Source organism: Pelophylax lessonae (genome assembly GCF_965119305.1).
Source record: "Pelophylax lessonae genome assembly, chromosome: 4".
Taxonomy (NCBI): domain Eukaryota; kingdom Metazoa; phylum Chordata; class Amphibia; order Anura; family Ranidae; genus Pelophylax; species Pelophylax lessonae.
This window is the reverse complement of record NC_138771.1, coordinates 10,893,782-10,910,011: the sequence shown is the minus strand read 5'-3', so window position 1 is coordinate 10,910,011 and position 16,230 is coordinate 10,893,782. Positions and strand designations below refer to the sequence as shown.

Sequence of the window (16,230 nt, the reverse complement as noted above, 5' to 3'; positions counted from 1 at the left end):
ATGTTTTAACCAATTTATGGTGTTATTCTGGCCTTAAAAGACCAATTCCCTTTAGGGGGGGGGGGTTCTCTTTTTCCATTTTTCCAGGGATGTTGGCCTCATAACACTCAGCCCTACTTAGATGAGTGATCTTATGTTTTTTTATACTTAAAAGCCTTCATTGGACCCTACTAATCTTATCAATCTACTCCCTACTCCCCTTTTCCTCCAAACTCCTAAATGCCTGATCTACAACTGAGTGACCACTTCACTGAAAATAACCTTTTGATCCCCTTTAGTCTGGATTTCGCCCTCAACACTCCACAGAAACTGCTCTTCTAAAACTCCCCAATAATCTGCCAATAGAAAAAAAACCAAAGGACACTATTCAGTACTCCTACTTCTGGATCTTTCAGCTGCCTTTCAGCTCCCTCCTCCTCAAAAAACATTTCTCTTTTGGTCTCTGTGACTGTGCTCTTTGTTGGCTCTCATTCTACCTAGCCCTAGGCACTTTCAATGTCACTTACAATTTTACTTCCTCCCCTCTTCTTCATTTTTCTGTTGGGTTCCCTCAAGGTTCTGTTCTTGGACCTCTCCTTTTCTTCATCTACACCTCCTCCCTGGGTCAGCTGATAATAGTATTGTCATGGACATGCAATAGTGTCTGGTAGCTTACCTTTTCCTCATGCCTGCATTAGAGGCCAGACTCTTCCTTCTGGCTGCTTTTATCATCTCTCCACCCCAGGCCATTCCAGGATGACTATATTAACCAGCGCACTGCAGGTCTGCTTTGCTGTTCAACAGTGTTTATTAGTTCATGTTCCTGTCTGCCGTGTGCTTGATCTACCTTTCTGTGTACCGACTTTGGCTCGTCTCTGACTATTCCTGTTTGCCTGTTACCCTGACCTTTGGCCTGTCCCTTGGTTACCCTCATCTGCCTGTTGCCCCGACCTCGGCTTACCCATCACTATCCCTTGTGTCCTGAGTGGCCGCTTCCCCTCTCTCCCTACGGAACGTGACCCGGGGGACCCCAGGGGCCGCGACCTGGGCCCAGCTGGAGCCAAATCCATCCTCACCACTAGAGGCTCTGGTGAACACCTGCTGGGTCTTAGACTCCACGCCCTGGCGAATCTTGGGGTCACGTTTTGGTCCATCCGCAGCAGTCAGCTATCGGTTTCACTACCTTGCGCTGCACCCCTGCCTCCAACAGGGTGCAGTTGTCACCTGGCCACAGGTGACCTGACAATAATATAATATTCTACACGGACGACACCCAAATCTATCTCTCCACCCCTCAGCTCACAACATCCGTCTCCTCACGCATCACTAATTTACTAACTGACAAATCAGACTGGATGTCACATCACTTCCTCAAACTCAGTCTATCCAAAACTGAGCTCATAATATTTCCTCCCCATGTGCCTCTTTACCTGACTTCTCTCTCAAGATCGATGGCACAACTATTAGTCCGTCCCCACATGCCAAGGTTCTGGGTGTAATCCAGGACTCAGAACTCTCCTTTTGGCCCACATCCAATGACTTTCCAAAGCATGGCGTCTCAACCTCTGCAACATCTCCAAAATGTGCCCCTTCCCTAACCAATGACACCACCAAGCTTCTAATTCCTTCCCTGGTCATCTCTCACCTCGACTACTGCAAATTCCTTCTCATTGGCTTACTTTTACATAGGCTACCCCCCCTTCACTCCATCATGAATGCTGTTGCCAGACTCATCCACCTTACCAACCGCACATAGTCTGCTACCCCTCTCTGCATACCCCTCCAATGGCTTCCATTCAGTGCCCTTCACCCCTCTCTGTCTATACCTGCGCTGGTTCCCACTCATTGTCCACCGACCCTCTCTGCCAATCCCTTCATTTGCCTCCACTCAGTGCCCTCCGCCCTCTCTGCCAGTCTCTCCATTGGCCTCCCTTCAGCGCCCTCCGCCCCTCTCTGTCAATCCCTGGCACTGGCTCCCACTCATTGTCCCCTGACCCTCTCTGCAAATCCCCTATTTGGCCTCCGCTTAGTGCCCTCCAACCCTCTCTGCTAATCCCTCCATTGGCCTCCATTCAGTGCCTTCCACCCCTCTCTGCCAATCCCTGCACTGGTTCTTACTCATTGCCCTCCACCCCTCTCTGCCAATCCCCTCATTGGCCTCCGCTCATTGCCCTCCACCCCTCTCTGCCATTCCCTCCATTGGCTTTCATTCAGTGCCCTCCACCCCTCTCTGTCAATCCCTGCACTGGATCCCACTCATTGTCCCCAACCCTCTCTGCCAATAACCTTATTGGTCTCCGCTCAGTGCCTTCCACCCCTCTCTGCCAATCCCTTTACTGGCCTCCGCTCAGTGCCCTCCTCCTATCTCTGACAATTCCTGAACTAACCTCTGCTCAGTGTCCTCCACCCCTCTCTGCCAATCCCTTCATTGGCCTCCGCTCCGTTTCCTTCACCCCTCTCTGCCAATCCCTTCACTGGCCTCCGCTCAGTGCCCTCCAACCCTCTCTGCCAATCCCTTCACTGGCCTCCGCTCAGTGCCCTCCAACCCTCTCTGGCAATTCCTGAACTGACCTCTGCTCAGTGTCCTCCACCCCTCTCTGCCAATCTCTTCATTGGCCTCCGCTCCATGTCCTCCAGCCCTCTCTGCCAATTCCTTCATTGGCCTCCGCTCCATGTACTCCACCCCTCTCTGCCAATCCCTTCATTGGCCTCCGCTCAGTGCCCTCCACCCCTCTCTGCCAATTCCTGAACTGACCTCTGTTCAGTGTCCTCCACCCCTCTCTGCCAATCCCTTCATTGGCCTCCGCTCCATGTACTCCAGCCCTCTCTGCCAATCCCTTCATTAGCCTCCGCTCCATGTCCTCCACCCCTCTCTGCCAATCCCTTCATTGGCCTCCGCTCAGTACCCTCCACCTATCTCTGCCAATTCCTGAACTGACCTCTGCTCAATGTCCTCCACCCCTCTCTGCCAATCCCTTCATTGGCCTCCGCTACATGTCCTCCACCCTTCTCTGCCAATCCCTTCACTGGCCTTCGCTCAGTGCCCTCCACCCCTCTCTTCCAATTCCTGAACTGACCTCTGCTCAGTGTCCTCCACCCCTCTCTGCCAATCCCTTCATTGGCCTCCGCTCCATGTCCTCCACCCCTCCTTGCCAATCCCTTCATTGGGCTCCACTCCATGTTCTCCACCCCTCTCTGCCAATCCCGCCTGGCTGCCACTCACCCAATGAATACAAATCAAAATACTAACAATAACTTACAAAGCCATCCACGACTCTGCCCCCCAGCTACATCACCAACCTAGTTTCAAAATACCAATCAAATTGTTCTCTTCATTCCTCCCAAGACCTTCTGCTCTCTAGCTCCCTTGTCACCTCCTCCCATGCTCGCCTCCAGGACTTCTTCCGAGCCTCTCCCATCCTATGGAACTCCTTACCCCAATCTGTCTGTCTATCTCCATCCCTGAAAACCCTACTCTTCAGAGAAGCCTATCCTACCCACACCTAACAACTATACTTCCATTTTCTCCATCAGCTCATCCCTCACAGCTATTACCTTTTCTATCACTTGACCCTCCCTTCTAGATTGTAAGCTCTAACGAGCAGAGGCCCTCTGATTCCTCCTGTATTGAATTGTATTGTAACTGTACTGTCTGCCCGTATGTTGTAAAGCACTGTGCAAACTATTGGTGCAATATAAATCCTGTATAATATTAATAATATTATAGTAAATACGTCCCGCTCCTTTTGACAATGACCTTCGTTATGAATCATTTATACAAAACTGCGTCAAGACCAGAATGCTTTGCGGGAGATTTTAGCTCTTTTACCAATTTAAAGGTCGATTACATTTTCTTTCCTCATCTCATTTGTGACACATTTAGTAGAAATCTTTTTTTTTTTTTTTTTTTCCAGCGGAGGGATCTGGTTTTTAGGTCAGAGAGGAGGCGGGGGAAGGGAACAGTTATTTTCGTTGTAAAGGTTTTTCGGTGCGCTTTAAGATCAATGCCGCAGGAAAAGAATTCAGTTGAGGAAAAAAAAAAATGAGGTTAGACCTGAACACGGCGCTCCACGCTCACCTCGGCGCCGCACCGTTTTAATTAATATTTCCTCTTCAGTTAATTAGGTTTCCAATTTTGTAGTTTTGATTACTTTTAGCGCCTCTCTTTACTCAACGACTTGGAGAGATAAAAATAACAGGAAGGTGCAGAGCGTGAACGCCGCCGCGTAAAAACACGTCCCGGGATGAATTTTTTTTAATGAAATATTCGGATGAAAAGTATTTGTGTCGTTATGCAAAATGGTTTTATTATAAGGAGACTTGTCTGCATTAAAAGCCTTATTTTGTATATCGCCGTTTCGGCGTTTTCTAGGAAAGAACGCAAAGTGAAAAATGGAAATCTCAATTCCCCATTTATTGCAAATAATTCAGAACTCCGCTCAAAGGAATTGGATGAAGGCCAATCGGGAGACGGGAGATAACAATTTTACTCCTTCGCTCAGCAATTTTGTACGAGGGCCATTCAAACAGATGGAAAACTTTCTGTTTCTGTGTTGTAATAACCATTTGCTGACCGCCCGCCGCAGTTTTACTGGCTCGGCTGCATGAAACGACGTAGCCCTATGTCGGTCGCATGCCTGGTGCTGAGGGGCGGAAGCAGGGATGCCGATCCATGGGCTGCCGGGCACCTGCGATTGCTCCCTGCTGAGAGAGAGGGACAGTCTGCTATTGTAAACACAGCCAACCGTTCTTCTCATATAGGAACACAGGTCTCTATGGTCATTTCACAAGTCCTGCCCCCATACAGTTAGAAAACACTCCCCTAAGCTCACACTTAACACTTTGATCACCATTATGTTAACCCCTTCTCTGTCAATGTCATTATTAACCACTTTACGACCGCCCGCCGCAAATATACTGTGGCACATAGCCGCTCCTGGGCAAACTGACGTAGGTATACGTCGGTCGCGCGCAGGCAGCTAGGGGGCCAGCACGCGCCACTGGTGGCGCGCTCCCGCCCCCGCTCGTCAGCGGGGAAGCCGATGCAGCGGGCAGGCATCTCCGATTGCCGCCTGACACCCGCGATCGCTCCCCGCTGAAAAAGAAGGACAGTCGCTGTTGTAAACACATCTGACCATTCTTCCCTCTGGAATGATCACAGAGCGCCTGTGATCCTTCTATATAGGAACACAGGTCTCTATGATCATTTCACAAGCCCCCCCCCCACAGTTAGAAACACTCCCTTAGGTACACATTTCCCCCCTTGATCCCCCATGTTATCCCCTTCCCTGCCGGTGTCATTAGTACAGTGACAGTGCATATTTTTAGCACTGATTACTGTAGTGATGTCACTGGTCCCCCAAAAGTGGCAAAAATGACAATCAGGGGTCCGATCTGTCCGCCGCAATGTCGCAGTCCTGCAAAAAATCGCAGATCATCGCCATTACTAGTAAAAAAAAAAAAAAAAAACAATAAAAATTACATAAATCTTACCCGTAGTTTGTAGACGCAATAACTTTTACGCAAGCCAATCAAAATACGCTTATTGCGATTTTTTTTTTTTTTTTTTTACCAAAAATATGTAGCAGAAAACAAATTGGCCTAAAATGTTAAAATATTTTTACATTTTTTTTTTTTTGGGAATGTTATATAGCAGAATGTGAAAAATATAGTTTTTTTTTTCAGAATTGTTGCTATTTTTTTATTTATAGCGCAAAAAATAAAAAAATTTGCAGAGGTGATCAAATACCACCAAAATAAAGCTCTGTTTGTGGGAAAAAAAGGACATCAATTTTATTTGGATACAGCGTCGCATGATCGCGCAATTGTCCTTTTAAATAACGCAGTGCCGAATCGCAAAAAATGGCCTGGCCATTAAGGGGGCAAATCCTTCCAGTCCAGAAGTGCTTAATTAAGCTTTGGTAATAAAACCTGGAAGCTGATTGGTTTCTCTGCACACGTGTGACTGATTTTGCCCTCTCTAGCTTTAGTAAATAAACCCCTAACTGACACTTTTGACACTTTGCGGGAACTGGTGACAGACTGGACTACAGACTGGTAATACAGTAATCAGTGCTAAAAATATGCCCTGTCACTGTACTAATGACACTGGCTGGTAAGGGATTAAACATCAGGGGGCGATCAAAGGGTTAAATGTGTACCGTAACCTAGCCAGTGTTATCCCCTCCCACTCGCTGGTATAACATTAAAGTGTATTTGTTTTTAAAAAATTGCGTTTGAAAGACCGCTGCGCAAATACTGTGTGACATAAAATATTGCCACAATCGTCATTTTATTCTCTATTTTATTTTTTTTACCTGTAAATATACATTTTTTATCTTCACTTCCTCAATCCTAAAATAGGTGAGGATGATGTATATGGCCAACGCTGCCTCCTGAGATCCCGGGGGGGGGGGGGGGGGAGTGTACTGGTGTCAGGAATCAGCAACAGGGATGACCAGATCTGTGTGGCTACACTTAGGCATTTCGCCCCTCCCATGGGGCTTAGTCATAGGGGTCAAGGGGCGTGGCTTTCAGCGTTGTCACTGCTAATTCACAAGTCTGTAGCTTGTCCATCATCACTTGCACATAATTCAGTTATCCTTTAAGATTTGCGTTCACCATTCCCAGACTGGAAATGAAGGGTGGTTTACAGGCTTCACAATAGCTACTTGGAGATACGTGAAATATTCTGCAAATCCTTGCCTAAGCTGATGATCTTTACACCAGCATTTACAAGCAGAGATTAAACAATGCCCATGTGTTTAGGACCTCGAATAATAGGATAATGGAAATGGAGCAAATGATAAATTGTATTTTCGTCTTCTAATCCCCTTCATGCAAAATCTCCCTCTGGAATTTCTTATTAACCAGCACACAGCAAATTGATGATTGCCCTAGTGTGCCTGTGTTAAGTTACTTTGGGGAAAAAGATACACCGATCAGCCATGACATTATGGCCACCCACCTAATATTGAGTAGGTCCTGCCTACTCAATACCAAAACAGCCTTGACCCATCGAGGCATGGACTCCACTGTACTTCTGAAGGTATGCTGTGGTATCTGGCATCCACCAAATCATTAGCAGATCCTTTAAGTCCTATAAGTTGCAAGATAGGACATCCATGGGTCGGACTTGTTTTTCCAGCAAATCCCACAGATGCTCGATTGAATTGAGATCTTGAGAATGTGGAGGCCAAGTCAACACTTTAAACTTGTTGTTGTGTTCCTCAAATCAGTCTTGAGTTCATCAGACCAGGCCACTTTCTCCCATTGCTCCGTGGTTCGGTTCTGATGCTCATGTGCTCATTGTAGGTGCTTTTGGCTGTGGACACAGGTCAGCATGGACACTCTGACCAGTCTGCGGCTCCACAGCCCCATACACAACAAACTGCTATGCTCTGTCTGTTCTGACACCTTTCTATCAAAACCAGCATTCACTTTTTCAGCAATTTGAGCTCCAGTAGCTCTGTTAATGCATAGGACTACATTGGCCAGCCTTTCCTCCCCCCTCCATTAATGAGCCTACCCCCCCCCCCACCTACATCAATGAGCCTTCCTTCCCCACCTCCATCAATGAGCCTCCACCCTCCTCCATCAATGAGCCTTCCCTCCCCTCCTCCATCAATGAGCCTTCCCTCCCCTCCTCCATCAATGAGCCTTCCCTCCCCACCTCCATCAATGAGACTTCCCCCCCCCACCTCCATCAATGAGCCTTCCCTCCTCACCTTCATCAATGAGCCTCGCCGTCTCCTCCCTCAATGAGCATTTCCTCCCCACCACCATTAACGAGCCTTCCCTCCCTACCTCCATCAATGAGCCCCCCCCCTCCTCCATCAATGAGCCTTCCCCCTTCACCACCACCAATGAACATTCCCTCTGATCCTCTATTATTGAGGCTTCTCTCCTCACCACCATCAATGAGCCTTTAATCTCTCCACCTCCATCAATAAAACTTCCCTTATCACCTTCATCAATGAGACTTCCCTCCTAACCTTTATCAATGAGACTTCCCTCCTCAGCTCCATTAATAAGCCTTCCCACTCCTCACCTCCATCAATGAGCCTTCCCTACCCCACCTCCATCAATGAGCCTTCCCTCTCCCACCTCCATCAATGAGCCTTCCCTCCCCACCTCCATCAATGAGCCTTCTATCTCCCCACCTCCATCAATAAAACTTCCCTCCTCAACTCCATCAATGAGACTTCCCTCCTCAACTCCATCAATGAGACTTCTCTCCTCACCTCCATTAATGAGCCTTTCTAATTCTCACCTCCATTAATGAGCCTTCCCTTCCCCACCTCGATCAATGAGCCTTCCTTCCCCCACCTCCATCAATGAGCCTTTCCTTCCACATCCATCAATGAGCCTTCTCCCCTCCACCTCCATTAATGAGCCTTTCCTCCCCACGTGCATTAATGAACCCTGACCTCCCATCACCCTGATGGTTGTTCACCAGTTTTCCTTCCTTGGACCACTTTTGGTCGGTCCTGATCACTTCAGCCCTGGAAGATCCCACAAGAGCTGCAGTTTAGGATTTGCTCTCACCCATCTGGCCATTACAATTTGGCCCTTGTTAAAGTCACTGAAACTCTTACACTTGCCCATTTTTTCTACTTTCAACACATCAACTGCAGGGACATGTTCACTTGCTGCCTAATATATCCCACCCAGGTGCCATTGTCAAGAGATAATCAATGTTATTGACTTTACCTGTTAATGGTAAGATTATTATGGCTAATCCGTGTACGGTGTCACAATATAGCTTTCATATTGCTGATATTTTTTAAAAAGTGAATTGTCAGTGCTATATAAATACCTTTAATAAATAATAAATAAGTAAGCAATTTTCTTTCTCTTATTCCAGGTAGGAGCTTGGTCACTGTATCATCATGGGAGAAGCTCAGGACTCTTCTTTCCTTCTTGTAAAAATCTTGGAGGATTTGGACTCCAAACAAAACTCTGTTTCCTACCAAGACCTCTGTAAGTCTTTATGTTCCCGTTACGATCTACCTGAACTAGCGAAGTTGCGCAGCCTCCTATATTACACAGCGTGCCAAGACCCAAGCTTTCCAGCAAGTCTCTTCCGAGACAAGATGAGAAATGCTGCGGACAATCAACAGTCTAAAAAAATAATTGCGGCGGCTGATATAGTCACCATATTTAACCTGATCCAAATGAACGACGGGGCTGCCAAAGAAAAAATCCCGATTCAACAGCAGACTCAAGAGAAGGAGGCAATAGAGTCCGATAATGACGTATTCGCAGGGACAGATATCGCTCCTCACAAAGAAACACAGAAAAGGGATACCAGTCGGAGCTACTCTATCACCAGGTCCTCCAGTTGCCACAAGGAAGAATGCGAGGGACGTCATACGTTTCACCCTGAACCAAATTTTCTCCTTGGCGTTAAAGAAGAGGGCAATGGGCGAGCTGGATCGCTTGATAGATTACAGGCTTTGGACTCTTATGGCATGGTATCTCCCCAGTCTTGTGAAATGCAAAGCACCTATTTCCCTAGTCAGCCATTATCTGAGCCAGAATCACTGCCGCCTACGCCCAGTGAGGAGCCTTTCAGACTTTCAGCCTCTACTGGCCAGAGAAGAAACATTTTTAAAGATGATTTCCACAGCATGGTTAGAATGTCTCCCAACATCACTATGAAGAAGAATGAGGGAAAGATAAGTCCCAAGACGGTTTTCTTTAATCACAGTTTTGAGATGCCTTACAGCTCTCACTATCTTAATACAGCTTATTCTTCTTCTGAAGACTTTCGTCGGTCAAAGCACGAAAGCTTAGACGATCTTCAAGCATCCACGTACTTTGGCCCAACAACTGGGCCTGGACTGCAAGAGCAAAAGAGATTTGCAAGCAAACCCAAACCATTAATAGGAAAGCCAGTAAAAAGCTGGAGTCTAAATACTGAGGAGGTGCCAGATTTCGAACGCTCTTTTTTTAATCGAAAAGAAGAAAATCTGTGTTATCCCAGCACTGGCTTGGTGCAGACAACAAATTTTGTTTCAATGCCAGAGCGACATCATTCCTATTTACCGGATCTGGCATTGAAAAATAATGGAAAAAAGTTTTGTGAGCCTCAAGATGTGGAAAAGCAGGAGGCCCTAAGGAGGTTCAGAGAGAAGACTACCAAACCACCATCTTCTCAGTACAGCACTGAGAAGACAGAAAGTGTTGGTACGCAGACAGAGCAGGGGGATGCAAAAAAGGGAAAAGAATCAAATATCTCTTCTACCTGTAGTCGTTTTATGGAAGGTAGAGCCCGAAACCAATCTGAGGCAGACTCTGAAATTATAAGTGATGATATAAGTGACATATTCCGATTCTTAGATGATATGAGCCTTTGTGGGTCCTCTGGTATACCGCAATCATCCTGCTATAACAGTAGCGGTTCCCTTGCTCAACTTTCACGAGCAGACAATGAAAGTTCTCCAGAACATGTAGCCAACAGATCTAACACCAAACCAACCAAGGGCCCACGGGCTGAGACGGTGGAGGAAGAAGAGCTAAAAAGCAGCGTCAGAAAACTAGTTAGACGGATTGGGGAGATTGAGAAGAAGTTAGAGTCCCTGTCAGGTGTACGGGACGAGGTGTCTCAGGTGCTGGCCAAGCTTAACAGGCTGGATGAGAGGATTCAACCACCTGAAAAGGGGAAACTAGAGCCTGAAGGTCAATCTCACAGTGATGCCCATTCAAGTACCAGGGCATCTCCAAGTCCATTTCAAGATCAAAACTCATCCCATAATGGGAATGTGGAGAACAAGCCAGACTGTTGCTGTCCTGATGGTAACAGTGGCACCACGGAAAGTCTTCGAGTTAAAGCCATGAAGAAAAATATGTTCACACAAAGGTCAGTCCGTTCATTGACAGAGGATATTTCTACAAGCGAGACCAAACCGGCAAACCTGCCACACGAATGTCGACCTTGGGGATTTCCCAAACAGGCTAGCATATCTGAGGAAGAAAAAAAAGATAAAGGGGGGTCAAGCAGAGACTGGCACCGCAAATCCAAAGAGGTAACAAAATATATTCATTTTTTTAATAACAACTATAGTTGGAAAGTACATTCATTGCATTTAGCTATCTCCTGTTCATAACTTGGCATTTGGACCCTCTCCTGTTTATTACATGCGTTCACAACTTTTAGAACAAACTCAACACAGTACGTTAGCACTCATTGAATTCGCTGCCATTCTGATCCCAGATGCTACCGTTACTAAGACTTTTTGATAATTCCCATCAGGTTTTCTCCCTGAAAAACTCCTTCTACTGCCTTTTATATCTGATTTATAAATTATCTGGCCTTTTTGCTATATCATTGTTTTTTTAACCTTTTTCCAGTCAGGGCCCCCTTGAAAATTATTTTCATTCTTGAGGCACCCCAGTTAAGGCTTGGTTCATGTTACCGCGTGTTGGGGAACTAGGGCCGGTTCACACCAGAATGCAGTGTAGGAAAGGCGCGCTCCGTGTGCTTTTCCCGCACTGCAGTTGATTGCACTGCCTTTGCGATTTGAATGCAGGTGCCAATGCATTGTTAACTGCACCTATACACATTGCAAATGCATTGTGTCTGAAGGCACCAGAGTTCATGGTACCTGCAGTACCATGCGTTTGGTGCAGAGCGTTTTTTTAAAGGTAGTACATGCACTAGTTTTTCTGCGCTACAGTGCGATTTGTAACCCATTCAAACGATTAGGCTGCAAAATCACACTGCACGATCTTCTCTCTGATAATCTCTGTACCTCAATCCCACTCTGCTCACGTTTGGACCCCAATCCCCCTGCTAATCTCTGCACCCCAGATGCATTCTACTCACCTCTGCACTGCAATCCCCCTCTTTTCTCACCTTGGTACCCTGAACTCCTCTCTCTACTCACCTGCATACCCCAAAACCCCATCTCTGCTCACCTCTGTATCCCAAACCCCCTCTCTGCTCACCTCCACAACCCCCCCCCCCCCTGTCTCTGCTCACTTCTGTACCCAACCCCCTGCTCACCTCCACACCCCACAACCCCTTATCTGCTCACCTCCAAACCCCTCTCTGGTCACCTCCACACCCCCCTCCCTTCTCACCTGTGTACCCCAAACCCCCTCTCTGCTCACCTCCACACCACAAAACGCCCTCTCTGCTCACCTTTACACTCTAAACTCCTCTTTACTCACCTCCACACCCCCCTCTTTGCTCACCAGTGTACCCCAACCCCCCTCTCTGCTCACCTCCACAGCCCCCCTCTCTGCTCACCTTTGTACCCAATCCCCCCGCTAACCTCCACACCCCAAAACCCCTTATCTGCTCACCTCCACACCCCAAACCCCTCTCTGGCCACCTCCACACCCCTCTCCCTGCACACCTGTGTACCTCAAACCCCCCTCTCTGCTCACCTCCACACCCCAAAACCCCCTCTCTGCTCACCTTTACACTCTAAACTCCTCTTTACTGACCTCCACACCCCCCTCTCTGACCACCAGTGTACCCCAATCTCCCTCTCTGCTCACCTTCACACCCCAAGCCTCCTCTCTGCTCACTTTCACAGCCCCCGCTGCTCACCAGTGTACCCCAAAACCCTCTCTGCTCACCTCCAAACCCCTTATCTGCTCACCTGCACACCCCAAAACCTCCCTCGGTGCTCACCTCCACACTTCAAACCTCTCTTTGGTCACCTCCACAGCCCCCTTTCTGCTCACCAGTGTATCCCAAACCCCCTCTCTGCTGACCTCTACACAAGGGTGTAGGAACCCACACAAATCTGGGGGGGACAGCATTTTACTCGCCAGGTATATGCTTTTTCAGTAAACTGCGAGAGAGAGAGTGTGTGTGTGTGTGCGTGCGTGTGCATGAAAAATCTCAATGATTGCAGAGTGCCCACAGCATTGTCCCCCAATGATTGCAGAGTGCCCACAGCATTGTCCCCCAATGATTTCAGAGTGCCACAGCATTGTACCCCAATGATTGCAGAGTGCCACAGCATTGTACCCCAATGATTGCAGAGTGCCCACAGCATTGTACCCCAATGATTGCAGAGTGCCCACAGCATTGTACCCAATGATTGCAGAGTGCCCACAGCATTGTCCCCCAATGATTGCAGAGTGCCACTGCCACAGCATTGTCCCCCAATCAATGCAGAGACCAGCGTGCGTGCTCCCTTCAACCCAATGCACTTACCTGGCGGCGGCGGCTCGGCTATCGGCGGCGGCGGGAAGGTGAGTGGCTTCTCCCTCGTCCTCTTCTTCGGCGGGAACCGGCGGGCGGCCTCTCCTCTTCTCTGCGGCGGGAACCGACAGGAAGGTGAGCGGCGGTGAGCAGCGGTGACGGTGAGTGACTGACGCACGCACCGGCACCGCCCCCATTGCGACGTCAGCGATCGGATGTCCTGGATGATGATTGGTCCAGGCTGGAGACTGGACCAATCACAGCCAGGACATCACGAAGGTGGGGGTGGCCAAGCGCTCTTTCCTGCGCCCAGGTTACGCCCCCAGAAGGCAACCAACCGGCGCCTTTCTGGGTCGTAAACCCCACCCTAACAGTAGGTGTTCGGAAGCCGAATGCACTGGACATTTTTACAGCGTAATCAGCACTCTCCAAGTACTAAACTGGGGGGGATTTCACCATACCTGTCCCCCCGCATTATTTCCTGGGGGGGATGTGTCCCCCCCGTCCCCCCGGTTCCCACGCCCATGCCTTTACACCCAAAGCCCCCTCTCTGCTCACCTCCACACCCCCCTATCTGCTCACCAGTGTACCCCAACCCCCCTCTCTGCTCACCTCCACACCCCAAGCCCCCTCTCTGCTCACCTTCACAGCCCCCGCACTGCTCACCCTTGTACCCCAAACCCCTTCTCTGCTCACCTCCAGACCCCCCTCTCTGCTCAACTCCACACCACAAAACCTCCTCTCTGCTCACCTCCACACTCCAAACCCCTCTTTGCTCACCTCCACACTCCCTCTCTGCTCACCAGTGCACCCAAACACCCCTCTCTACTCACCTCCACAGCCCCCTCACTGCTTACCAGTGTACCCTAACCTCCCTCTCTGCTCACCTCCACACTCCCCTCTCTGCTCACCTCCACATCCCAAAAACCTGTTAGCATACCCATGTGCTCCATTCTCTCTGCTAAGCTCTGCAAGCCAACCCCCACCCTCCTTTTGAATCCCCTCTGCGCCCTGCTTTTCTCACTAGAGCCTCAGGGCAGGAACTTTCTTATACTGCAATCCACACAGCTGTGGGTGGTGCTGGCTGGGCACTGTCCTTCAGGGGGAGGTGGAGAGCTCAGGATTCATAAAGCTGCATCCCCGGCCGCTGCTTCGCACAGCCTTTGCCGACTGAGCTCCTGCTGTGCTGATGTTCGGCAGAGCAGGAGTGCGGTCAGATCTGACAACATTTTAAAACTAGGACCCCTGAGGACCTCAGACCACTACCCAGGGTGCTGCGCCACCCCAGTTGAGAAAGGCTGTGCTATATCTTTTTGTGGGTGTAAGCTAGGGGTCTCCAAACTACGGCTCCCAGGGCATAATCCACCCTATTGCAAGATTATAGCTAGGGTCATGGGCCTCTCACACAGATCTTCAGGTCAGGCTACGATCTCGGTGTCAGGAATCAGCAGCAGGGATGGCCAGATCTACATGGCTAAACTGGGAGCAGACTGTGTATGCTTTAAGTAAAATTTATTTACAGTGGAACAAAATTCATTCAAACACCAGCACACAGCATACACGAAAATATAAGAAAATATAAGAACTAACAAACAGAGGCCTAACTAACAACTGACTATATACAATTTATACACAAAATTGGGAACACCGGAAATCAGGGGAAAACTGGAGGTGCAGGGAGCAGATGGGAAGGTAGAAACAAAACTGGGATCAGGAACAAGGAGGAGCAAGTACAAAGCAGCAGGATACAGGGCACTGTGAACAGGGCAGAAGTAGGAACAGGATAATGGCTATCAGTATTTGGCAGCAAGCAGGACACTGGAGCAAGAGGCATTTAGTAGGGGAGGACATAAATACCCTCCCAGCAGCCAGAAATGCTCCCCCCGGTCTCCAACTCAGATTTTCCTGGCTGCACATTGTTGTACCATTGTTGGCACTAGCCTCAGCCTTGACAGGATGATGGCACTTCCTCCATCCAGACCTGCTCTGCCTCTATCTGTTAAAGCCACGCTCCTAGGTTTTCCAAGTTCCCAGCTACACTGTACATCTGAAGTAAGGTGGACTATGATGGGGACTATCACATAAGGGTGGACTCAGATGTAAGGGGAACTCTAATTTAAGGAGGAAATCTGATGGGGACTTTGATGCGAGGGGGAAATGTAATAGTGACTGATGAAAGGGCGAATGTGTCACAAATCAGCAGCAAGGATGGCCAAATCTGTGTAGCTACACTAAGGTGACTGAGACCAGACTGTATATGCTTTAAGTAAGATTTATTTACAGTGAAACAAAATCCATCCAAACACCAGCAAACTGAAAACACAGCAAACATAAAGATATAAGTAAACCAAATCCCAGTGACAAAAATCTAAATAGCAACCTAACAGAGTAAGAGAAAACCTAACTAAAAAACTGACTTTATACAATATATGCACAAAATGGGGAACACAGATCAACCAGGTAAACTGGGAGGGGGGAACCAGGACTAGGATCAGGAACAAGAGAAGCAGATAAGAGGCAAGTAGGGCTCATGATGCAGGGCAGGATCATAAAAAATGGCACAGAGTCTCTAGCAGCAGAGCAAAACACTGGAGTGAGAGCCACTAGTAGGAGAGGACCTAAATAACCTCCCAGCAGCCAGTATCGGGTGGAAACTGTTTACTGGAATCTGCTGGAAGACATCCAGTGGTGGATACCAGAACTACAACCTTTTCTGCTCTGGGAAGCACAGTGCCACCAGCAGGTGATAAAGGTCCTGAAATATGATGGCATCTCTGATGTAAAGGGGACCCTAAAGAAAGTAGGACTCAGATGGGGATTCTAATGAAAAAAGGAGATTCTGATGTGGGGGGGGGGGGATTTGATGGGGACTCTGATGTAAGGGGGACACTAATGGGGACCCTGATGTGAGGGGGGACAATGATGAGCTCAAATTTATTTGGAATTTCTTTGCTTTGTTTTACTGAAGTTCTTTCTCTATTTCCTCTGAATCCGATAATGCTGATTTACAAAAAAAAAACTCCAAATAAAATGTATTAATTCATTTAAAAAACAGATTTTTGTTTCAGCCTGCGATTATCTGTAGA

General features: G+C 48.2%; 1 protein-coding gene across 1 annotated transcript in view; it reads left to right on the top strand.

Annotated features, from left to right (window-relative positions):
• Positions 1–16,230, top strand: part of MINAR1 (membrane integral NOTCH2 associated receptor 1) — a 186,335-nt gene that overhangs the window by 164,870 nt on the left and 5,235 nt on the right. The window contains exon 2 of the mRNA XM_082256038.1: positions 8,846–11,009. Coding sequence (XP_082112164.1) covers positions 8,871–11,009 — 2,139 coding nt within the window. The 5' untranslated portion in view covers positions 8,846–8,870. The remainder of the gene's footprint in view (positions 1–8,845; positions 11,010–16,230) is intronic.